This window comes from Megalops cyprinoides, chromosome 20 (assembly GCF_013368585.1).
Source record: "Megalops cyprinoides isolate fMegCyp1 chromosome 20, fMegCyp1.pri, whole genome shotgun sequence".
Lineage (NCBI taxonomy): Eukaryota > Metazoa > Chordata > Actinopteri > Elopiformes > Megalopidae > Megalops > Megalops cyprinoides.
In genome coordinates this window covers 14,673,793-14,700,254 of record NC_050602.1, presented here as the reverse complement: position 1 = coordinate 14,700,254, position 26,462 = coordinate 14,673,793, and the positions used below count along the sequence as shown (strand labels likewise).

At 42.7% G+C, this 26,462-nt stretch overlaps 1 protein-coding gene across 1 annotated transcript; it reads right to left on the bottom strand.

Moving 5' to 3' along the window:
• Positions 1-10: 10 nt before the first annotated feature.
• On the bottom strand, positions 11-21,413 carry LOC118795380 (unconventional myosin-VIIa-like). The gene is made up of 48 exons (XM_036553833.1): positions 21,396-21,413; positions 21,015-21,116; positions 20,767-20,919; positions 19,806-19,990; positions 18,840-18,961; positions 18,578-18,720; positions 18,132-18,245; positions 17,812-17,965; positions 17,644-17,720; positions 17,308-17,427; positions 17,004-17,146; positions 16,278-16,488; positions 16,007-16,142; positions 15,423-15,592; positions 15,231-15,233; positions 14,732-14,872; positions 13,526-13,684; positions 13,228-13,320; positions 12,955-13,049; positions 12,652-12,736; positions 12,218-12,436; positions 11,515-11,721; positions 11,178-11,393; positions 10,774-10,932; positions 10,467-10,560; positions 9,779-9,896; positions 9,407-9,533; positions 8,824-8,943; positions 8,550-8,723; positions 7,795-8,022; positions 7,194-7,361; positions 6,820-6,937; positions 6,470-6,596; positions 5,932-6,098; positions 5,251-5,432; positions 5,010-5,131; positions 4,766-4,920; positions 4,060-4,213; positions 3,510-3,665; positions 2,605-2,710; positions 2,407-2,520; positions 2,114-2,201; positions 1,892-1,998; positions 1,305-1,490; positions 1,081-1,197; positions 895-978; positions 662-781; positions 11-133 (listed from the first exon to the last, which is right to left on the bottom strand). The coding sequence occupies exons 1-48, from the start codon at positions 21,411-21,413 to the stop codon at positions 38-40; spliced, it is 6,453 nt and encodes a 2,150-aa protein (XP_036409726.1). The 3' UTR covers positions 11-37.
• Positions 21,414-26,462: the final 5,049 nt, after the last annotated feature.

Here is a 26,462-nt window from a genome sequence, read left to right as displayed (position 1 = left end):
GTCTCTGTTGTCCGCTCTTTGTGTCATATTGGATGCTTCAGGAGGGGAAGAACTGGTTTCTGGGCCGCACTGCTTTTCGCTCATTGAGATACATGTTGACGTAGGAGGTCAAAAGGTCATCCATTTTGTAACCCTTTCACACAGAAAAAAGAAGTGTCTTAAGTGTCAGGAACAGTAAATTGATGCAATCTCAGTGCTGATATTAGCTCTGTTACATAACAGAGGGCATGAAGCAAGGCAGGTCAAGGAGATAGCACACAGACCTGGCAAGCCCCCTCTGTGCCGTGGCACCAATCATATATTAGAAACATATTGTACAGACACATATCATGTTACATCCAAAACATATAATAAAATCACTAGAACAGCTAGAAGACACATGGCATAAACTCTGAAGAAGAATGAAAATATCTTGTATGGAAAGAATAGTGCCTAGGGTTTAAGGGTTGTGGGTTGTGGGTTAGGGTTAGGGTTAGGGTTTTAGGGTTGAGGTTAAATAGTGCCTATTTACACTATTCAAAATAGCTGTGTCAGATAATACAATGAACAATGGCAACAAAGGGAGACTGTTTTATCAGGTCTTGGTCATCATCCTGATTAATGAGTCAAAACACCGTGCTTGGTGCATATATAGGTCAGACTGTGGTGGGTGGTCTCTTACCAGTGAGGTCTCGCAGAGAAGGGTGTTTCCCTTGATGAGGTTTCCGATGGTCATGTGAAAGTAGGTGCTTCCACTTGACCAGTTTGCTATGCGGTTGAAGGGGTGTGTAGCCAGAACATCCTAGAGGATTTGAAAGAGGAACATAAAATAATTATTCAAAATTAATACAGAAATAATTCTTTTCTCTTAATTTTGTTCATTACTGAATGCAGAAAAACAATCCTCAATATTACCTTGGTTTTGGGGTGGATGATGGTGACTCCTTGCTTGCTGATTGCAATCATTACAATATTTGGGAAATTAGGTTCTGATGTTTGCTGGAAAATGAGAGCACATGTCACATGGTGTGTCTTAAATTTTCAAAAAACATGATGATTGTTTTGATAGATTATGTATTAAACTCCTTTAAAAATTCCTACCTTAACTTCGAAGAAAGCGCAACCGAACGTGGGCCATCGGGCAATGCCCTTCAGGAATGCCACTTTTGCTTCGTCCACTGTTATTCCAGCCTGCTTGTTGTAAGAGGCAATTATGTTCTGAAAATAAAGTGGTGAAGATGGTTAGGTTCTGTGCTGGGTTTTCCTCATCTGTCTCCTGCAATACCTCTAGTGTGATGTGTAACATGGCCTCCTCGGCCCCTCACCTTCTTCCACTCCTCAGAAGACATGGCCTTCATTTGGTCTGCGGGCACCAGCTCCTTCAGCATCTTGGGGATCATGACGAACTGCGACCTGTCGTTGTCAACTCTCACTCTGAAGAGGAGGCCTGCCAGGTTGATCATTTCCTCCTTGGTACACCTGTGGTATCCCCGCAGGTACTTGGGCAGCTCCTGGAGGGACAGATGAGCAAAAAGTCATGCCAAAAAGAAATTCCATCCCAACAACTGAGTGGGATCATTCAGCATGCACCAATACATCCTACCTACATGCTGTAGAGTACAACATCAGTGGAGGAGAAGCAACTTATCCAAGTCTAATTTGTGAAGCTGGCTCCACAAATAAAATCAGCAGTCATATGAAGGCAGTGATAACTTTAATGTATAATGGTGGTATTTATTGTTAATTACAAAGAACACAATAAGAAACAAACGTTCTTTGACCACATGGCCTTCTTCAAAAGATTAATATTCTTTGTCACAATATACACATAGAAAATATCAGGTGAGTGAACTGATGTGCACCATATCCATTCAGAGAACAGCACGAAAAGTAAAGAAATTGATTACTGCACCTGTGGGAAATGGAAAGTAAGGTCTGCCTCCAAGTCTCTGCCAGGGGACACATTGAACCAGAGCTTCCTCATGAAGAACACAAGGTAAGGCATGCTCGTTGGTGCTCCTGCAATTCAAAGGTGGCACACTTCATGAGCACAAGCGTGTCAGTGATGAAAGCCAACACAGTCATTTGAGAAGACGTTCTCAGCTCTCCAATGTGCTTGGTTTGCATGCATTACCATCTTTGACTCTCTTGGCTTTCTTTGACCAATCAGTGATCTGCCTCAGACTGTCAAAGAAGTAGTCTCCATCGTTGAGACTCAGCACCTGAAAGGAATAGGCTAAGATGTCATCTCAGAAAACCGAGACCTGCTCCAAACCTTGCATCTCCATTTCACTCAATAGTCTGAGCTGAGAGCAAAGCATACACTGACTTGAGCTCCCATTACTTTTATAAGATGAGATTAGGTGAAGAAAGTGTCCTAGAACCAGCAGAAAATTGCATAGGGATAACCCTGAATTGCTGACCCACCTTGTCAGGGGTTTTCACGAATAGGCTGAAGCCATCGGCTGACGAGAGCATGAGTTTATTGGCAATGTTGTGACAGAGGTCCCGGATTCTGGTAGTGGTCGTCACCTCGAAGATCTGGAGGGAGAGGACTTGGTTTAAGCTCAGCTGAAAGTAGTAAAGTGAGCGTGTTTCTCTGACCTTTCCCTGGAAAACACCTACCTCCTCTGTGTCATTGGGGAAGTGCACTTTGTGGAAGATCTGGGTGCTGTTCTGCTGAATGGCATCAATCTCCACCTGGTGAGGAGGCAACTTCCTGGGGTCCATTCTGCAAGAAGAAATCCATAGCCTTCATCAACAACCACATCTATAAATCCCATTGACAGCTTTGTTGGCCTGTTGGACTGACAGGAAGTTCAGCTGTGTGTTGTGGGACTGGTGATGAGCTCAGTGATGATGGGCACTTGAACCCCAATACTGCCAATGCTGCACCAGTCGTGATCATTGACATGTAAGAATGTATAACTGGAAAGGATAACATACACTTAAAGAAAATGTACGAATGTCTTTATGATATTTTTCATACCAAAGGGAGTCTTGTGCTGTTGGCTTTGCAAATTGCAATTCAACTGCGGAGCAGTGTGTGGAAAAAAAAGCTCCTCTATGAATACCTTCCTACCATAAAGCAATATCTGGGGGAGAGAACAGAGTGCTGTCTTGAGTGGATAATTCACTCTCTGACTAATTGATATACTCCATATGGCATGGGTGGGAAGAACTGATTAAAAATCTGGCCAAGCATTACATTACATTTGCTTAGCAGATGTTCTTATCCAGAGAAACTTATGTAGCTTACAACCTTTAGATGTTATGCAGTTATATAGCCGGATATTTAAAGAGGCAATTTGGATTAAGTACCTTGCCCAAGGATATAACAGCAGATCACTATGAGGAAATTGAACTGGCAAGTTGCAAGCTCTGTTTCTTGCCACTACACCACACTGCTCCCCAAACAGAGGCACTTAGCTATAGGAAAAGGCAGGACATGAAGCTGGTCCTCTTTATCCAATATGTGGAGGATTGCCAGGCTAGGCTGGTAGCCCCTTCCCTAGGTGCAGGAGGCCTACCTGAGCATCCCCTGAAGCCTCTGCAGGCAGTCGGAGGCCAGGGGATCCCTGGGCCGGGACTCCAGGAAGCGCTGGGTGTGTCTCAGCAGAGCCTGGCTGGGTGGGAAGAGGCCGCAGCACAGCCACAGGAGCTGCCAGCCGTTCTCCAGACTGATCCTGGGGGACAAAACGCACAATGATGAAGTACAAAGCTCGGCCAGCTCATGAGCTCAAAACTCTGTCCAGGTTATTAGCCTGGTCACTGAAGAAAAAATTTATTCTGAGAGCGTTCACATAGAGAGAGCTATGAAAGGATGAAAGCCATACAGTTTATGATGCACATCAAATTATTTGATTTGTTGTTGTAGAACGCATTTGAATCATGTGTTGCATCTAATCTGTTGTGCAAACTGCAAGAATCAGCAGCATCTGTCAAGAAATCAATAAAAGCTCAATCTCCTTTAAAAGTTTGACATCAGAAAAGTTGGGGAGCACTTGTCCAAAACTACAAGCACTGAAAATGTGTATATTTTACGCCAAGAGGCAGGTAAGTTTGTGTATTCTCACATACCTGTTGTTGTTACTCGTCATCTGCTTCATGATCTGGCAGTAGATCTCATCCCTCAGATCCTCATGTTGCATTGCTGGGCCGAAGATCTGGTCAGTGAGTTCCAGGGGGCTACGCACCTGTTTTGTGGGGTAATCCCCCATGTACTTCAGAATAGGTGGAATCAAGGTCAAGGAAATCAAACATGTCTCCCAGAATGACACAACCCCTAACCTCCTGCAAAACGACAATGACACAGTGTTGCCTTTATAAAGTTGTACTGTAAGGTCATGGTAGGTAGATGGTCAACTACCTGAAATGACCCATGTGTGCTTTGCATTAAAACAAGGTTAATTGTATTGACAACCAAGGATACATATTGCAAAAATGTGGAAGTCTTAATGGACCAGATTGAATGAATTGTTTTCTCTTGGCTTGATATAAAAGGCATTTTAATAAAATATCTTCATTCCTCTTTTGTAAGAGCATAACAGGTCAAAACTCGAAAATTCATATCCTATAATTTAGTGATCCACAATTTATCAGCACATAGTCAATCAAACCTGCAAAGTCTATCTGACTAATAATCAAAAGCCAGAATTTAAAACTCCACATCCTTCAAATCTACAACCATACACCATAATTCAAAACTGTCAGTCAGCTTGCAGTGCAACAGAGTCCCGTGTGAGTCTCCTATTGTGGGCAGTGAACTGCAGTGCAGGAAGGATATCAATGAAGGACAGGCAGGCGTGCTGGCTGAGCTCAGAGTTCCCCACCAGCTTCTGCAGCAGCGGCTGCTTGAGGGGCTCGCGGGAGGAGGCCCACAGCTTCTCTTTGGCTCCACCCTTGGAGATCATCTGTCGATTCATGTCCTTGCCAGGTTGCCTGGAAGAACCACACAGAAAATAAAGGTCAACGTCTTTACTTCTGAATAGGGTTGCGAAAGAAGAGCTTCAACTGAACAGGTATGTCACCTGAAGTACTCAAAGGAGAATTCTTTGAGTGAGATGGGTGCCACTCGGTCCATGGTGGGCTCTTCCTTCTGTGCGGTCTGTATGATTGACTTCCTCTGCTCCGGGGACAGATTTAGTAGGCTCTGGGAACACAGCCAAGACAACAGTGTCAACAGGGTCTCCACATGGACCTCATGACTCCTGTGCATTCCACATTACCACAGGTTGAGAGAATGGATCTGTAGTATATTCAGACTCATACCAGCACTTCATTGGTGGGCTTGCTCAGGGTGGGCAGTACTAAGATAGCGTCAGTGGAGACTGCCCCCACTTGACCGGTCCGCTCATTTTGGCCCTTCATCCATCCTCGGTCAGGTGAGTACTCATCATCTTTGATGATGAGGAGCAGCTCTCCTTTCTTGAAGCTGAGAAATGTGGGGTCATCTACAGAGAGAGAGAGAGAGAGAGAGAGAGAGACAGAATGAAGCAGAGGACACATTTTTTTTTCTTGCTTGGGAAACTCCAAACAACAAAAGCACACTGCAAAAAATCCAAATCTCACCAAGCATATTTGTCTCTTTTCAAGTCAAACAAAGAGACAAGCAAAATTTCCTTGAGCTACAAGGACTTGTTTTTAGACGGTGCATCTTGAATATCTGTGTATTTCCACTACTTCCATTGGCAGATTTTTTCACTTATTACTAGCAAAAACCTCGTATTAATTATTTTATTTCTTATCTTTGAAGGGCTATTTTTTGCAGTGCAGATGTCTTCTCTGTAGGTAATGTAACTCTGTCACACTGTCTCCGTCTGTTACGTAGCGTTAAAGTGCATTTGTCCCCTTCTCAGAGAACACATAACTGCCGGTCCAGTGGATCTGAAATGTGATGAACCAAAGTTGTCAGAGGGGAGGTGGTGGGGAATTAACATATCTCCCTCTTACCTTGTCTGCTGGCTTCCTGCAAGGCTACAGCATACTGGGAGCGCTCCCTCAGCCCGGCCAGAAACATGTGCACCAGCTCTGAGATGTCCTCAGCGGACACAGCGTTGAGGGTGAAGTCTCCCTTCAGCGTGGAGAGAGACACTGACTGCCCAGCAGACATGCCATCCCTAAACAGACAGCATCATCCTTCATTCAAACTCTACATAAGGCCCTTTTAAAACATCATCAGTGGGGGACATATCACATTACATGCATTTACCAGACACTCTTATCCATTCAAGTTAAATGAGCAACAGTGTCAGACCAGCTTAACAACACTCACAGACCAGTGAGTGTGAACATAACACTATTTAAGCCCTACCATAAGTTAACTTGTGCAACCTGAATAGTCAGTGGAAGCCAAGTACACTGATGCATTAATCACCAGAACACAGAATCCAGAACACATCACAAACACAGAATCCAAAATGCCAGCAGCTTCTCTCTTTACTGAAATATTAATCTACTATTTCATAAATCATGGAATAATCCTTCATACCTCATTGTATTCACCCCAGTCACCTCTGGGTAAGAGAGTTCTAGCAGTTTCCTCTCCCTCTCATCCATAAAAGAGATTCCAGTCCAGTTAATAGCAACAATGAACTTGTTTTTTTGTAAAGGAGGACCTGTGAATAAAACATTGATTCATTTCTAAATACATCATTTAGCAAATGGAAGACTGAGACTGGGCAAGAAAATGTCAGCAAGGCTTCTGCCCTGGAAAAAGGCTGCTCTGTAGCATGGCTATTGCTTCCAAAGTAAAATGCCCCATACTTGGATATTATAATATTATTCCTGATCTGTTTGTCCATGTTTGAAATGTCGATGAGAGTCTGTTTTTTTTTTCACCTGACATCTTGATAACTTCAAAAAACCTGGAGAAGAACATGGGCCACTTCTGGCGAGCATAGTCAACCACTTCCATTTTCACAAGATCAGCATCCTTCCTGGAATTTATGTAAGGACCCTAAAAGATTAAAAAATATTTATTAATAAATGAATCATCAAGATCTCCAAAATATCAGACTTGGAACAAATTTTTGGGTGCAAATAGGATTCAAAGGATAATACGCTTTGAAGAATTTTAGGAAGAAAGGCTGTTTTCATACGTCAGGCTCCTAAAGAAGCTATCCACAACAATGAGGAAAATAGGGATTTTACAGGAGGTTTATCTTACCAGAAGGTATTGGGCAAATATTATGTCAAAGCACAGGGCAGCGTACCTGCATATGAGCTGTGTTCACCAGCTGCACCCACTTAGCCTCTGATCTAGCTTCTAGCAGAGAGGTGTTAATGCAATCTTCAACAACTTTCTTTGCTTTGTCTTGTCCACTGTCTGACCCAAACTGTACGTAGAAGTGTTTTGCAGCAAGCTGGACAAAGTCATCCTCCTAATGGAATGACAAAAAATTAATGCAGATAGTTCTTTAGGCCATCCATTAAAATCTTACTGCTGTAATCAATCATTCCTGTTGACACAAATGGGCCATTGTAGCCATTTTCCCACACAGTGAATTGCTTGGGAAGTCGTGAAAGCCAATTGCCAAATCCAGTATTCTTGGTATACAATGAACCCCATAAGATCTCAGCAACTGGTCTGAGTAACTGCTGAAGTGAATCTGAGAGGAGGGGACTCGCTGACAGTAATGACTCCATTATGTGCCTCGGTGTGGAGATTCTGGATCCAGTGTCTGGAAACCAAAAGAAACGGCACGCACGGCTGAGGAATCAGTCGCAGTCCCCAAGATTATCGCCTGCTGTGGAGGAAAAAAGACCAGAGCCATTCAGTCCAAGAAGAACCGCAGGACGCAAAGCCTCTCTTACCTTGTCGGACTGGTATTCGCCGAACTTGAGCCCGCGGATGATTTGCCTGTAGATGAGGTCGGTGGCAACGGGGTCCTCCCTGCAGTTGTGCCAGGGGGTGAAGAGCTCCTTGCGGAAGTAGAGGCGCCAGGGGGCATGCTGCTCCTGCCCACCCTTCCTCTTCACCTCCTGCTCGCACTGCGAGATGGCGTCCATCACGTGGTCTCTTCCGCTGCCCAGTGACCACACCTGAAAACAGCCGACATCAATGCAAACACAGTTACAGTACCAGTCAAAAGTTTGGACACACCTACTCATAGAAGGGTTTTTCTTTATTTTTTACTGTTTTTCATATTTTAGAATAATAGTAAAAACAAAAAAAACTATGAAATGACACAAATGGAATTATGCAGTGACCTAAAAAAGTGTTAAACATATCAAAACTATCTTATACTTTAGATTCTTCAAAGTAGCCAAAATTATTATTTTTTATTTATTTGTGGAAAGAAATTCATACATAGGCATCAATTTCACTATTTAGATTTGCCTAAGAAACAAATTTCGAGCATTTAAGCGATCAAGTGTATCCAAATTTTTGACAGGCACTGTATAGTCTAAGCTTGTGGACCTGGACCCTAACCTGCAAACCAGCTTTCCTGATAAAAGATAACCATAAAAGGGACGAAAGCATTACCTATTTGCATATGAAATAAGTTTTGTTTCTCTCCAATGTGTCTCTCCAATGAATGGCTTTGTAGAAGGATGCGTTGGATTACCTTTTCATACAGAGCGACGTAAAGTGAGAAGCCAAAGGTGTCCTGCAGTTTGGTTTTCTGGGCAATGAAGTTGCAGATCTCTCTGGAGGTGGAGGCTGAATCCACGGGCAAGCTGATGTTGCGACCATCCATCAGGGCCACTGACACCACAATAGGCTTCTTGGTCTTAGTTGCCTGCCATCAAAATGGAAGGACAAGAGGTGGTCAGAAGCGCTTGTCATAATTGTGTGATAAACCCAAGAAGTGGTTCTGTTACTTTCAAACCAGCTCTTACCTGTAGCTCTATCCAGCATGGGGGCTCACTGCGCTCTCCATTTGCAACAGTGCGTCTCAGCCTCTCAGCGCAATATGGCGCGTAGCTTGCAGGGCCAGAACGGATGAAGTTTTGCAGGTACTGCAGGAGGAAAACATTGAGGCCGCTTTCATTCTTGAGACCAGTCAAAAGTTTGGACACAACATTTATTGTCTTCACTGTTTTTTTTTTACTGTACTACTTACTATTTTCCATATTTTTAATAATAGTGAAGACATCAAAACGATGAAATAACACAAATGGAATTATGCCGCGACCAAAAAAGTGGTTAAACAAATCAAAACTCTCTTATATTTTCTTCAAAGTTGCCAAATTTTTTTAAAATATTTTTTTTGAAAAAAAAATCATACATAGACATCAACTTCACTATATTTGTCTATGAAAAAAATTCAAGAATTTAAGCAAAAGTCTTTAGATCAAAATGCCTTTGAATGCATGTTTCCCGTTATCTTAATCAAGTGTGTCCAAACTTTTGACTGGTACTATGTGTGACATAATATTTACTGGCAAATGGATCTGGCCACAACGAGGCTACTTGACCCACCTTGATGAAGCGTTCGGTTGGGGGGAAGATGCCAAGACAGATGGACAGGAGAATCCACCCACGGATCCAACTGTTTCGGTTCCCATTCTCCACCAGCTGTTTACAGATCTGACAGTAGATCTCATCTCTGTTGTACAGGGATCAAACAGTAAGATCAGTGACACAGAACAGCAGGAACAAAGTGGGAGACTGATGCACAGAGGTAAAGCAGCAGGATAATCTTCTGATTAACATCTAGCTATTTTGAAGCAAGCACTTTCTGAAGATATCTAAGATTGAGGGTCTCTGTCAAAAGGCAACTATTTGCTTATACGAATAAATCTTTTTGACAGTCACAAATTAAATGGTAAATACAACGGTTTTGTTCACTACCTGATGTCTTTTCTGAGAATGGCGTAACCCACAATTAAGTGGAGTTTTTCCAGGGATGTCATTGGCCTATCCAAGGTGGGTCCTTCTCCAATCATCACATCAACCTCCTCCTTCAAGGCTGGCATTGAGGACTGTGTTGATGCCTCTGTAGCTGGCTGAAATTACACAAGAACTGTTATTAATACAGTTGAGGCTTATTACCACACTTAATCTATGAGAGGTTGTCCTTTCAGTGACAAATGATGCTGCATATGAAAATATATCATTAAAATGTCATATATCCACTTATTTCAACCTATGACCCAAATGCAGTGTATTAAAGCCATACAGCTGTAGACACCATTAAGGTGAAAAATGAAAACAAGGAATATACTTTCTAGCTTGAAATTTAGAACAGGCCCATAAAAGTATTTTCTTCACAATAGCCTTCACAAAATCCCTGAAAACTAACTGAAAACTAAACGTAAATTAAACTACCTCAATTTCATTAAAAAAAAAAAATCCTTAAACTGTACTGAAACACCTGATTTCAGGTTGCCACTGAATACAAATGACCACCCCCCACCCCCTCAAGCAGATCAAATAGATTATGTTTCAGCCCACAGGACAGCCATGTACATACAAGGACAGGTGGTTATAAAACAGTCTGACACTGTGTTGGGAATAATCCTTGAAAAAACGAAACAACAAGAATCTCTCACCTCCTCTGGGATTGTTGAGGCCTTTCTGTTGCGGGTACCACCTCCTGCTTTGTTGCCTTTCTTATTTCTTTTCAACAATTTCTATAAAGCACATGCAAGTGAATGAGAAAATGCTACTGTGTTAAGGCCTTGTGTCAAAATAGCTGACACAAGATTACTTTATGCACAATACAATATGTGTCTATATCAGCACAAGCTCTCTACAGGCTGATCTTTAAAAAGCCTGAAGCATATTCTATATCCAAACTGCCAGTGAAATCATGGAAAGGATAAATTTGGACAACAAGGATGCACCTGATCAAGGCCGACCAGGTTGCTGAGCCGGCGGTCCTTCCTCTGTCCCAGGTTGCGCTCGATTGACTGGTTGGCGAAGGCGCCCTGCTGGGCCCGCTGTTTGGGCTCGGGAATATCTCCCATAAATCTCAGGATGATCCACCATACAGTAAGACAAGCCTGGGGGAAGTGAGCGGAGAGATATACATGAGGCAAGAAGATGCATGAAAGCTTCAACAAACTTAATAGCAGAACCCAGCTGGACAAACCCCGTCATGGCACTCTGCTACAGAGACAAAGGGGGTGTAGCAAAGGAAGTGGGAAGTGTAGCAGCACGGAAAGTGTATGTGGACTCAGAAAAGCGGCAGGGCAAATTGTACATGAATCAAAAGTCAAATTTCGCTGTTCTGCTGTTTGATAAGTACCAGGCCATCCCCTTCATCCTCGTGGAATAGCAGTGGGTGGCGTAGCCTCTGGCGGATGTGAGTGTGTGTCGCTGAGCCCTGGAAGTACATGGATGCAAACTTGGCAAAGGAGAACGTGTCGTCAGGGTCCTCGTCTTCCTCCTCGGGAGCTTCATCCACTATGGGGATGTCGTCCAGATCCACTTCCTCAAGCGTAGCCCGCCTTCCCTCCAGATCCTGAAGATAGATCAGACCAAGATGTACATTCAGGAGAGGAATGGTGGGAACCATACATGTCCAATTTACAATAAACCCCAGAAACAAACACATAAGGCTGAAGCCGGCCTTAAAGTCAAACCTCAAAGCCGATGGGAGCTTGCCCCTCCTGCCCCCCGACCGTGCTGGGCAGGAAGCCGAAGATGTTCTCCACCATCTCCTGGTCGCTGATCTCCTGCTTGGGTTTGGCGCTGGCCTCCTGCGTCTGGCTCAGCACCTCCTCCAGGCGGCGCTGCAGCTCCCGAGCCGTCTGCTCCTGGGCGAGGCGCTCCTGAGCCGACAGATAAGCCTGCAAGACGAGCGAAAGATCCTCGCATGAGAACAGCAGAGCCCTCAGAGATTTCAGAACACAGGGCCTGGAGGGAGCAGATGCTGAGCTCTGAACAGACTGAAATGCACCACTGTGTGATGAAGGGTGAGTTATAATACTGAGCTACGCTGTCAGTAGTCAGTACAACACAGCACAAGACAGAGCTGCTGTGATGCTTTAATAGACTTTGTTCTCACTCAAGAGGGAGAATTCCTTGGCATTTTACACAAATAAAATAATCTATGTTACTTTCAGACATAAAGTGAATAAGTTTATAGAAATGGAAATACTTGCACAGGTAAGGAACAAGAAATAAGAAGCTAACACACATAACAGTGTACAAAGATCTTTGATTACCAACAGATTTCAAACACACACTTTCAGTTGACCTTTGTACTTGCTCAAAGTGACAGCTTGTAAGGGACATTGATTGACATGGCTGGACCAGCGTCTCCCCCACGGAGAAGGAACTCACGTCATTCTTCATCTTCTTGACGGCCCTGCGGGCCAGCATTCCCCTGGTGTGGGCCTGCAGCAGTTTCACGGCCTCTCTCTTTCGCTTCCACTCCTTTCTCTTCAGGTAGCTGCGGGCCTGAGTCTGGAGCACAACGGCGGCCTCCCGCTTCTTATTGTAGAGGTGGTGCAGCTGCCGGCTTCGAATCTTGGCCTGCAGGCGGGCGTAGCCCAGCTGGACCTGACAGAGGCACAGGGTTTTGGTCAGTTAGCTCATTTCCTTCGAATATCATTATACTTGGTTAAGACAGTTTGTTTTGACACCTGTAAAGGCAATCGTGAATGTAGAGCTGCTTCATTTTCAAATAATGCACTCAATATGAGATACAAAAAAAATCTATGTTGACGTTTCTCTGTGTATAGCTGAAAGCCTCCCCTGTTGTGTAGATAGCTTACCACTCTGTACTGCTGTCTGCCTTTGTAACCTCGCCAGGTTTTCTGTATCATCAATGCTGCCTTCCTCTGTTTCACAAAGCGTTTCCTGTGGGATGCAAAAATCAACAGCATTCAGTAGCTCAGAGACAGCCACATCTGAAAAGTGAATGAATGTCTACTGCATGCCCTCCTGGCCCTGGAGATCTACAGTCCTGCAAAATGCATTTCAGCTAACAACTAACTGAAACCAGGAACAGTGTATGATTAAAATTTCCAATCCAATTAATAACTGTATTAATATAATTAAGACCTAGTTCTCTGTACCTGTGCTTGTAGCCCCTCAGCACTCTCTGGATGATAGTGGCTTTCTTGTGGATCTCCTTGTCTCTCGCCACCTCCAGCATGGAGTCATGGTAATCCTAGGGGGAGGCGAGAAATTGTCGGCTCTACATTTTGCTATCTCTGTAAAGCACATCAGTTGCTCTAGAATGAAGTTCTGTTTAGCCCTTTCTTTTGGCAAACACTGCTCTGTACAGTTCGATATCAAACACCCTGAAATTCTATCCATGTCTGTTAGTGTTAGGGCCTGTCCTATACCTTCAGAAAGATCTTTGTCTTGCCGATCTTCCAGTCACCCTCCCCTTGAATGACAGCTTCGCAGATGCAATCACAGCATTTTTCTGGAGGTTCCTGGGCAGGAGAAGTGAGTGTTGAATATGAGACATGGACAAATTTGTGACAGATATTGTCAATGATGGCATGAACCTCTCGATCAAAAGAACGGGGTGGTATTTCTCAAGACATTAATTGTGGTAGTCTCTCCAGATTTTTAAGTATTAACTCAATAGCAGATGAGGAACGAAAGCTCGGACTGCAGGGAATGTACGCCTCTCACATTTTTGGGGTCACAGACAGAGGTCCTCAGTAGCACACGGTAGCGATCTAGGAACTGCTGGAAGGTATGGCGGATGGGATATCCTGCCTTTCTTATTCGAATGGTCTCCATCATCCCAGAGTAGCGGAGCTGGCGCATACATAGCTCTCTGTCAAAAAGCTAAGAGGGGTAGAGGAATGCAAACAGTTGGGATTATATATTCAAGTAACATAGACTAATACTTGTTAAATAGCGTCTCAGCAGTACATCAATGATCATACAGAACCACAAAATTCATGTCCACTTTTTCCTGGTTAATGTTTGATCATCAGCAGAGGCTGCTTTAAACAGTTAAATGCCAGGCATTTTATGGTTTAGATACAAAGTCCATACAGAAAAATGTTTCATAATTGATGTGAGTTCCTTAAGGGCTGAGCCAGGTGAAAAGTCCCAAAAATGTCCCTGGTGATAATCAGACCCAAAAATTGATGTCTCCGAAATGACCATCCTGACTAATGTAAAATTGTTGATATCTGAAGGGTGACGAGAAAGACAAATATGGTATCTAGGGCTGGGTGCTGAACGTGTCTGATAGCAATCCACTGATGGCAACTTCCACCTGCCATTTGTGGATCAATAGACTGTTGCCAGGCAACAGTTCATTAACAGCCCCAGGAATTATGATTAGTGCTTAACATGACTCTGGTGTTTAGTATAGTCTGGCTTTCTGACGACTGGCAGCTCAGACAATTATCGACCACACCAGGCACGCAGAGAGGTGCCAGAATAGCATCCAAATATATTTTGGTGTGGAACCACCAAACGGATTAAACAGTCAATGATCAAATAAATCAAATAACACACTATCAAGGTCACATGTAAGTTTAGACCATAGACCAACAAAAAGCAATTAAAGACATATATTAAAACAACTTTTCAGTCTCATCTCTTGGATTCTGTGTTTTAGTGCCTGATGTATGGTAGTATGTGTAGCTTCTGTTGCCTAGTCAGGTTGCACAAGTTAAGTTGTGGTAGGGCTTGAATGGTGTTATGCTCACACTCATTGGTCTGTGAGTGTTGTTAGTCTGGTCTGACACATTTAACTTGAATGGATACACTTATGTTCTTTTGTGCTTGAAGTCGCTCTGGAGAAGAGCTTCTGCTAAATGCATGGAATGAAATGTAATGTAATGTCATCATGAACAGGTATTTTACATTTGTAATTACCGAGGGCTTTTTGTACTCATTGGGTTTAAAGCAGCGGATGAAGTAAGGCTGGCAGACAGTGAGGGCCTTCATCAGGGAATCCAGAGACTGGCGGAACTGACCACTCAGTGTGGATATCTGCTTCCTGGTCTCTGTCATTTGCTGTGGAGAGAAGGCGATATCAGAGCGTGCATGCACCTGTCATGTGTTTTGTTGTCATCAAATTTAACATGCAAGTTGCTGTCATAGATATGGGTCCAGCTGAAGAACTCTCTGAGAGATACACTTACTGCTGTTGTCACACATTGTGCTCGACAACTCATTTTGCCAGATAATGTTTCTACGGGCTGTAAGTCTTCTGCGTAATTTACTAACAATATAGCTTTTATAGTATTTTACAGTATTTTATAGTATAGATGAGACTTAGCTTGGAGGCCTGCAGCATGATGGCAACCTTTGTTCCATCCATACAGGAATGAAATAAGAACTCATTCATAAAATTCAGACTGCCAACTCACACCTGCTAAAAATAATACTCTATTCAGGTCATACCAATCGGAAATTCTTTACTGTATGGTGAATAGAGGCTAACACTGGAGGTTTGTGAGATACACACAAATCCAGGCATAAATTCTAGATATTTGGCAAAGAAAACCTTTAACATCTTGCCTGATTTCATGTTTACATGTGCTGTGAGGTTTGCACTACACACCCGTAAGGAGCTTTTGGGGGTTATGACTATCCTGTTGTTGGGGTTGGAGTTCTTCACTGCATTTGAGGTGAGCTCAGACTGGAAGATCTGCTTAAGGAACTTGTTGGATGATGTTTCCATTAGCTTCAAGATGTCTGAACTCAGAGCATCTCTGTTCTTCTCCAGAAAACCTGGACAAAGAGCATGTGACACACTAAAAATCACACATTTCAACAGTTCACCTTGCACATTCCATCAACAAATATGACGGTAAAAAGATTATTGGAAAAGACAAATGGGTATTAGATATAGATAACGTCCTGATTTATAGCTAATATGTCAGCTATGATGTGTGTATTTTTAACAATGGTTTAATCATTGTCTTTTCTAAAGACTTTCTTAAAGATGAAAATACTAAAAATATCTGTTGTTGCTATAAATAAAACTGCATGTTATACATATAACATGACATATAACTTAGGGAGAAAAATAGTGGTGTAGATTCTCCATCTTCTATTATAATTGTCAAAACATAGAAAAAGGAAGACACCACAGCAAAAGCTCAAAATTGAAAGTGTGCTGCTTCAGTCTCTCTCCCTGGGTACCTTTGGAGTCATAGTAGACCACCCCAGCAAAGTGCTGGATCCCAAACTGCATGTCATGGTTGTTTTTGGGGGGAATGTAGATGTTGCTCTTCCCATGGACTTGGTTCATCTTGTTCAGCATGGTGACATCCGTGCCCTGAATTAAAGGCACAAATATTACTACCACATTCAAAAAATTGGTAAATGTCTTGTCAAAGAAAGTAATGAATCAACATTTTGGAGGAACAGAATACTCCAGCCCCATTTTAGAAGCTACGGCTGAGGGTGATACCTTTGGGAAAGTGCTCTCCTCGTCGATAAGGGCCATTATGTTGAGAGACTTGCTGGCTAGCACATCCAAGGTGTGCTGATTGTCATTATAGGCGATGTGCTTCCAGACAATGTTCTCGCGGGCGTACTCGTCCTGCTCCAGCTTGAACACATGCTTCACAAAGAACTGCTGCAGCTGCTCGTTGGCAAAGTTGATGCACAGCTGCTCGAAGCTGCACCACACAGAAACACCCAGCACCCAAATGCATTAGTTTAGCTTCCACAGGCACAGAGACAAGGGGTGTGATTCAGACACCCATTATAAGTTGGACTAATGTCTCATTCTTTACACAACACTTCTTACTCAGATATTACATACAACTATTGTCCAAGCTTTGTCTCCATAGTAAAAAGGTGCTTTGGGAGAATCTATGAGAAACTAAACACCAGGGAAAATATTTGGATGGACATACCCATCCTTTTTCAGAAAAAGGTTCAGGGTGGCAATTAAGACAAAAAACACACTTATTTTTGTCAACAAATTGCTATCGACATCTCTTATATCAGTATTAATTCCCTGACATTTAAAGATCCCCAAAAGGTCTGGTCACTGAGAGTAAAAGTTGGAATATCATTTTTTATTTGGTCTCACTCAACTTGGTATCACATCACAGAATTACTGCATGATTCTAACACTGCCCAAAATCCTCCATCTGCATTTGGGGAAAGAGAGTAATTGTATAGACACCTGTTCTTGTCGAAGTTCTCAAAGCCGAAGATGTCCAGTAAGCCTATGGATTGACGGACATATGAAGGGTCGTCAGAGGAGGGCTTGTGGACAGCACTGTTGATTTTCTCGACAATCCACACAAACATCCTGCCATAAATACCCTGAAGAGAGACACATAAGCACAAACAGCAGACACAGTGACTAAGAAATTCTCAACAACAGGCCCTTGAATTACATCATTTGTAGGAATTATTACAACTTGTACAGAGAACACAAACAGCAATGGAGCAATGGACTTAGATTTGATTAGTAGTTTTTCTACCTTGACGAAGGCGTCCCTGCCATCCATAGCCTGCTCAGAGCTGAGGGGCTTGGAGACACGCTCCCTGTTAGTTAAGAAGGAACGCTGTGTCAAACTGGATTCCAAAGCGCCAGTATTCACCTGTAGAAGGAAGAAAATCTGATCAGAACAAATGGGGAATCTTATATAAAAGTACAGTTTTTTCTTTCGTGGGATAATCTACAATTAGCTTACAAGAAAAAAGAAGTTTACTTTTATCAGTGTTATTATCTAGAGCATACAACATCCTTACATCATCACCCTGAACAGAAAACAGAACGATGAAGTGTGAATGCATTGGTAATGAACAACAAGTACCTCCAGCAGCTTGGCAGCCATGTTGAAATGTTCTGATGCCAGAATGTCACAGCTCTCCAGGTTGTTCAAGATAGTAGCTAATGGACAGCGAGATAAAAAAGTAAATTCACACAAGTGTTCTAGCCCAAAAACAAAACAAATGTGAGTCCAGTGGGCCTCAGTTTTCACCTTCAAAGTTCACATTTCCCAGGTGGAGCAGGGCTGCCAGCAGCTTGAATATCTCCCAGGATTCCTTCTCTGTGAACGTCAGGATCTTCATGGCGGAGCGAATGCGGGCATACTCTTGCAGGTCGTCCCGCCCATCACAGCTGGTGCAGTTGCCCTGCGAGGACAGACCAGGCTAACAACACTCCCAGACCAATGAGTGTGAGCTTAACACTATTCAAACCCTACCACAAGTTAACTTTGAAATGGCAGTTGTGTCAGTATATGGAGTACTGTTCTTACACACAAACATTGGCATTAGGTAGAAGATCACATGAGGTTACCGAAGTCAGATAGTTGTAGTGGGTGGCATCTTTCAGAGACAATATCTTCTTCTGCTCTTGTGTCATTCCCATTAACATGCAGTAGAAAATGTGGTAGTTCCGTTCTTCAGCGGCCTGAAATAAAATCACTTGTGAGAATATCATTTTTATTCCACAAAAGAATCAAGAGTAATCCTGCAATTCAGGGCAGTGTTCAAATATAAAAGTTTCGACAATTGCAAAAATATTCCACCCGGGAGTTGACAGCATAGCCAAATAGAATGGTAGTATGAGGAAGGAAGGAACGGGAGGAAGGTTTTAAGGAAATGATTTGGTGTTTATGCTGCATATTTCTTTACAGCAGGTGGTATGGGCTGTAGAGAAAGTAAATTTCAGTTGATCGTGGGGATGTGCTTCCACGACGAATCTTACTGCTGTCTCCTGGCAGCTGGCATTGCTTTACCCACCTGGCGGCAGACGCGGGACTTCTCCAGCAGATACTGCTCCACGTGGGCGCCCTCCATTGCCCCGCTCTTGCTGAAGTAGATGTCGACGTACTTCCCAAAGCGGCTGGAGTTGTCATTGCGGATGGTTTTCGCGTTGCCAAAGGCTGTGGAAAGGGTGGAATGAACGAGTTGAAAGGAGGAGGTCTGAAGTAACAGCATGGCTATAATTAGCATAGAGCTTTGATGGCATGAGTGCAAAACAGCGTAAAGCGGCAGTGCACACCTTCAAGGATTGGGTTGGCCTCCAGGATCTGCTGCTCGATCCAGGAGTGCTGCCCGCTCACGGCTGCCAGGAACTGCAGCATCAGCTTTGTGCTCTCCGTCTTCCCCGCCCCTGACTCCCCACTGCCACAGAGCAACAGAGTGACTGAGACTGAGCTCCCCACTGACACAGAGCAACAGAGTGACTGAGACTGAGCTCCCCACGGACACAGAGGAACACACAGAGACTGAGTTCCCCACTGACAGAGAGGAACACACTGAGACTGAGCTCCCCACTGACAGAGAGGAACAGAGTGACTGAGACTGAGCTCCCCACGGACACAGAGGAACACACAGAGACTGAGCTCCCCACGGACACAGAGGAACACACAGAGACTGAGCTCCCCACTGACAGAGAGGTACACACAGAGACTGAGTTCCCCACTGACAGAGAGGTACACACTGAGACTGAGCTCCCCACTGACAGAGAGGAACAGACTGACTGAGTCTGAGCTCCCTAATGACACAGAGGGACACACTGAGACTGAGCTCCCCACTCACACAGAGGAACACACTGACTGACTCAGAATAAACAGTCTTACAGAGCACATGAACCTCATACCTCATTTTACAGTCACACTTACAAACGCATAGCATTCATTTCCTTTATTAATCCTGGGTTTTCACTGCAAACAGCTAATTTAAATCAAATGATAGAATATAACTCTAACTATATATTTGTATTTATATTTATATTTATATTTATATTTATATTTATATTTAATGACAATGTAGGTGGCAGGGTTTGCAGAGCTCTAGGTGATTATCTGCGATTCTGGTTGTGATTTTGATGGCTACTTTAAAGCCACAGACAAAAGCTGACCAACCTTTTGTTTATTCTATCAGTTATGAATCTATATATTTAAATTCTATAGCCTGTGGCCAGATGAAGAACTGCTCTTGCTGTGGAATCAGTAAACAGACCGACCTTATGATGCAGCACTGGTTGCGCCGGTTGCGGCGCATGTTGTAGTAGCAGCTGTCGGCGATGGCGAAGACGTGCGGGGGCAGCTCGCCCAGCCGGCGGTTGTGGTAGAGGCGCACCTGCTCGGCCGTGTAGATGGGGAGCAGCTGGTAGGGGTTGACCGCGACCAGGATAGAGCCTGTGTAGGTCTGAACGAGGCAGAGTATCGGCTGTTACATGCCTGCCCACAGCTGCACCACAGGGAAGCATAAGGGCCCACCTGCTCACAGTGTTAAGCACTTGGATTAGCGAGAACCACTCATAACATTACCACCTTATAATGAACTTAACGCTGTCCACTAGAGGGACACTGAATGGCTACTGAAGCTATTGTGCACATATCAAATATATAAAATACTAGTCAAAGGTTTGGACATATGTGATTAAGATAATGGGAAACATGCATTCAAAGATATTTTGATCTAGAGACTTATGCTTTAATGCTTGAAATTTGTTTATTAGACAAAAATAAATGGTGAAGTTGATGCCTCTGTATGAATTTCTTTCCAAAAAATGTATTTTTAAAAAAAAAAACTTTTTGGCTACGTTGAAGAATCTAAAACAAAAGATAGTTTTGATTTGCTTAACACTTTTTTGGCCACTGCATAATTCCATTTGTGTTATGTCACAGTGTTGATGTCTTTACTATTATTTTAAAATGCAGAGCATAGTAAAAATAAAGAATTAAAGTTACGTCCAAACTTTTGACTGGTACTGTATATTTTGCTCTTACTTTGTTTATGTTATAAACTAACAAATTATGGTGTTTTCAGCCTGTTGTACAGTATGTTTTTAAAATGAAGGCTTCCATTCTGAGTGAAAAACACTAGCTCCATTATCCAAGTTCCACAGCTGACAGTCAATTTCTGCTAAAGGAACAGGGACTTTTTCCCAGCCAGGAGAGAACATTCTAAATGGAGCTCACGTATATGATCCCTTCTCTGTGTCGGACCAGTAGGTTTCGGAGGAGGCCTGCTTCATTTAGGTCCCCCAGCCGGATCATGTCGTCGACCCCGTTCACCGAGGTGGGGTGCATGGGCCGGAGGGAGCCCTCGTTCTTCTTGGTGACTTTGTACTCCTGGAAAAAAGCATTGAGACAGGACCCAAATTGTGAACCCTAAGGACTAGCCAAGGTTGCCATCAGTGATGAGTAGCATTACTGCAGGCCAGTACCTTCCCCTCATCGTCGATCAGCCAGCGCTGTCCAGTGTCCGTGATCTTGACCTGGGCTCCAACTGGCACCCCGATACTGGAGTCGGCCCACACGTAATCCCCCTAAAGGCCAACAGCCACAGTCAGTTACCACCGTGCATGCTGATAACCGGAGCACTCACCAAAATGGCCATCAGAAAAGCACGATCATGTACGACTGATGAAGCAGATGTCTTTCAGGTTGCATTTTGAAATAATCTGCAGTCACATAAACATCCCACTGGTCTCAGAAATCCAGATTCACCAAATAAATATCATTCTAGGGGTTTAATTGCTCAGTTTACTTTTTGGGAACGTTAACAATTATCAGACAACACAGCATCTATTAATTAACCATCTTACCTGTCTTAGGATCACCATGTCTGATCTCCTCCTCCTCCTTGCAGCCTAAATCCAAAGAAAAGATGTTGTCACAATGAAACAATTCCTTACATTACAAGATATCTGATAGTGCATCACTATAAGTAAATTTGAATATGGAATATGAGTCAATCAGGTATTGGACTGTCATTAATGTTATCTCTCAAAAGTCATCTGAGTGTACTCTCATTGCATCTGCACATTTGATATATGGCTAACAGACTAATGGTTGCCAAACCCCACCTTAAAAGAGAGAAAAGGTAAAGCACTGCCATTAAACCATTCTTTTATCATTTCTTCTTACTGAATGTGGTCTATGTGTCTATGAGATGTAATAGAGAGTAAATCTCTTTAGTCAGTGCCAAAATATATATGCATAAATGTTGCAGATGTAGAATGTACTGTTAGACCAACATTTTTATTTAGTTGGCTGTTAAACAGCACTCTTTACAGATTTACAGATGCCACCAATTTAAGATTAAAAACTTTACATGGTGCTTAAAGTCCTAAATCCTAAATTTCATTCATTTGTACTGCAGTGGAAAAGGAGATAAGGATCCAGGCTTGTAATCAGAATACACACGTTCACATTTTTGAAAGGATGATTTTAATTGGCCCCTAGAAAGAATTACTTATCTTTATTTCAGTGAAGCACTACAGCTGTGTAAATGATAACTAGCCAGGTTGTCCTACAGAGTTTACTAAATGAGTAACAGTTGTTAGAGCGGTTCCATTTTTAGGAAATTCCTTATTTTGGAGCCATGTAATTTACACATACATCAAAGGATATGAATGAAATGAAAATGGCTTTTTAGATAAAATTTTTATGTAAGCATGATTTTTTTTAATCTTGATTAGAGTCATGTAAGAGAATTACATAATTTCACAACAGTACCAAAGAATATTAATAAAATGTGCGCTTTTCATAACGTTTTTCTTTCATAAGAACATCATTATTGTGTAGTATAACAGCATGGACTTTCAAATGGAAGTTTTTCATGTTCTGGTCTGAAACAGTATTACCTAATGAAATTCAGTCCCGACCTTATCTAAATGATCACAGCCAATATGAGAATAGCTCTTCCACATTTTTCAGCATTAGTTCTAATTCACCACAGAACACCAAAGTCATTATAAAGACTTACAGCTCTGCGATCTCCCCGAACAGATGCCATTTCTCCTCTCATTCAGCCTTGTACTAATGTCATGCCTGACTGACAAATGCACTTCTTGGGAGTGCCAGGAATGGGAATCAGGCAATCTGAAATGAGCTTTAAAACAAGTTGCTTGCCCTGTACGCCTATCCACTCCATTTGCAAACAGCAGTGACCTTATAGCTGATAGCTGATGCCCTTACCTTCAGATTACGCCTGTGATGGTGGTCTTCAAAAGCCTTGTGGGCCTCCCTGGTGTGCCTCAGTCTGTGAGGGTGTCCCACCCGGCTCAGACCACACTGACACTGTGGACCAGGAAGTGGGTGTTGTCTCCAGCACAACACCTTTATGGCTCTTTGACTTTGCTCCCTGCGGAGGAGCGAGGCAGCTCATGGGAAAAGTACTAAACCCCCTGCATTCCATTCTGTTCAAACTGCTCTCTCAGGATGGCTCCCTCCTGGTATCCCATTCACCCTTACCCTATAAGCCATTTCATTGTCATTCTGAATGATCATTTACAGTCATTTACATCACCCAGTTCTGTATGTCTGTGGTGCTTACTCAAATATAATACGTGATTTTAGAAATAACATGCCACCGTAACTGATTTAGTCATAAGTTGCCCAAACACAAGTGGTTCTCATTTCATTTGCAAATGTCCTCCGATTATGGAATTGTAAATGTGCAGAACCACAGGGCTGAACTTTGGAACCCTGCGTCACTCGGAAAGCACACACACAGGCCTTCTGAATAAACTGAGCAGCAATTATGCTGTAAATGACAGAGATAGTAGACATCTGATTCCCGAAAAGGAGTGGTTCCCCATGGGTTATATCACTATTCTTGTACATCCTTTTTTTAAAAAAAGAATATTACACTATAGAGGAAAGATGAAAATGCATCCGCAACCTTACTTCTTGCATCTCACATTTACGGTGATTCCTTACTTGCACTTTGCCACTAAAGTCTTATGACTTGAAAATTTCAATTTAGAGTTAGCAATGGAAAAATAGAGTGCCCTTAAAATGTTACACACATACTGTATATCACAGAACAAACAATGAGTCTAATTAAGATATGGAGATGGGAGATGCTTACAAGCAAACATCTGGTAAATATGGAAACAACACTCTGGTTTGAGATTAATTTTCACTTGCAGTTACACCCAAGGCCCACAGACAGTTGTAATGTTTTGCTCAAGTCTGATTCTCATATGGGTCAATGTTTATGTCTTTGTACAAGGTTGTGGTGGGATACTACCTACAAGCTGAGCCAAAGTCTATGAAGCTCACACCTGCTTGCTTAGCAAACAAATTCTTCTCGTTGCCCCAGGACCACTTACATCAGGACACAAGCAGGCGCATTAATGTCACAACGTGTACTATTTTCCTTGTCAAAACAGACATTTGGAGGGGCTCACTGAACAACTGTCATTATTCTATTACCTTAAAACAGTTCACTGAGAACTCTCTCAACACACAGCCAAATGTCACCCATTCTAAAACTCAGTTGTTAAACTAGAGTTGACGATATATAATTGTGACTGAACCAGTGATGTCAACTCATTTGATGTCTATCAATAAAGAATTAGAACATTAAGGATCTTACTAATAGTTTGCCCAGTGGGGCAGGGTGAGGCCAGTCTGACACATGCTTTGGTCATCCCAGCAGTGGGTAGTAGTAAAGATGCCAGGTTTCATAAAAGGGATTGCAAGTTTGAATTTTGGAAGGGCCATTGCTATTACCCCCCTCCTCAAGGTATGTTACCCCATTTTTGGCAGTAAAGCTCCAGTACCCAAAATGAAATATCTTAATAGAGGCATCTAGGCTGAAAAATAGCCCGGAAGAACGATGTCACGTAATGTACTGGAGACCAAACACCTGCCATCAGAGAGATAGTGCTGAAGAGGGGAGCGGCTGCAGTCTTGGTGCTCTTTAAACACATTTAAAATTCTAGAATTGATTATCTCCAGGGTGACTTCTCGTTACGGCACTCCCGTATTGACAATAACAGTAACAGTGTACAGGTCACACTCATAAATACTGGGGTTCGTGGTCTGATAAAGTGCCACAAAGAGCCACAGACTCTTACCCATAAGCCACACAGCAGCAGCGCCACCTGTACTTTTCTTCAACAGAGACAAATCCTAGTTTCATAAATTCTCTTTATATTAATGATTTATGTGCCTTTTGTTAAAGATGGAAGGATTGTAGCTTTATCCCTCGAGGTCACCTTTGCCTGTCCATGACCTTTACCTTCACTTATTTTACAATGAGGAAAATGAAAAAGAAAACACAGCAGCTTCACAGTGAGAAGGAATTTACGAGTCAGCTATTACAGAAGATTTGCTTTGGAGCACAATGCAGTATTGCAGGAAGGTGTTCTGTGTTTTGAGAAGGAAATGTTTCTGCCGGGACAATGTAAAGCTGGAGTCTCTGGTGGCATGTCACCTCTGTATCTGCCAAGGATGTGAGGTAAATAATTAGCAGTAGAGCACAAAATGTCTTCCCGTTCTCATAACACTGTTTTTCTTCCTATAAACAAAGACTTCACATGACGAGTTCTAGTAACTGAGACCAGAGGAATGCTAGAACTCAATTAACAACTGGAATACCTGGAACAAAAATCTGTTGTATTAGAACAACAAAAAAAAATCAAGTCAATTCAAGCCAAGTCACTCCCCTGCGAGGTCTGTCATACATGTGGAACTACACCACACATAAATCTGCACAGGCACAAACCACCAGTTTATTAAACCACTCTGGCCAAGGGTCAGGTCTTGGACAAAACTCTGCAAACCAAAAACTCAATCCTCGATTCACTATTTGACACGGAAGGCTCTAACATTCACACTTCACTCTTTCATTGTAGAATGGGTGTAGGACTCCTTTGAAGGAAAGCAGTATATCGACACAAGCTATCTTTTCAACTTTGCCCAGATGAAGCTCTAAGCTGGGTCCTGGGTCAGCTTCCATACTTGTCCTGTACTCCCATGCTGACCGCACCTTACTGTAACTCACACACAGTCAATTTAACCCTTTCTTGCCTCCCTTTGCCCTGTCCTACGTCAGAGTTTAGGAGGTCCCCATGAGAGGGGACAAGAATTGCTGCATTCCGCTTTCACCATGGCAACACCTTTCCCTTGCATCCACCCACATCAAGCAGTTTGGCTTTTTGCCATGCCAGTCAGTCGGTGTCAAAGTTATTAATACAAACAATTCAGCAGTACTACTCTTCCCATGTGTGAAGTAAACTGCAGGGCACTTTTAGGCAACTGATATCAGTTTATGATTTGTAGCAGTACGAATTCAAATGTGATCCATTAATGTACTTCGTGTAATTTCTTCTACCAGCTCTAGAACTCCTGAGAAGTGGGAAGCTCTTTTTCAATTTCATCCCTGACTAACGTGTTTCCAAATGTGCTTGTACTAAAATGATGTTAACTCGGAAAATGCAGTCAAATCAGTCAAATCCAATAAATGTCACACATTAAAGTTGCAAATCTTACGTACCTTCAAGGCTTCGGTCGGAGCCTTAGGGAACCAAAAGAGAGCAAAATATCCTGCAGCTCTGAACGTGAACGGAGGCTCTAATTTAGAGGCCACTTATCGAAGAAGACTGAAAAGTACACCACACAGTGAACACACTTCTCAAAAGAAGCTTTACAAAGACCAAAAAACAGAAGCAAAAAAATGTACAAAGTTTGTTTACTGCAGTAATGGAGTACAATCTCGTAACACAGAAAACCTATGTACAAAGAGGTTCAGATTTCTTTAAGGTGACAACAGCACATAACATACACTAACCATCTGCAAAATTACAGGGCACAGTCGAAAACAAATATTTAAAACAGAACGAGTGAGCTACTTAATAAAATACAAAAGGAAAACCAGA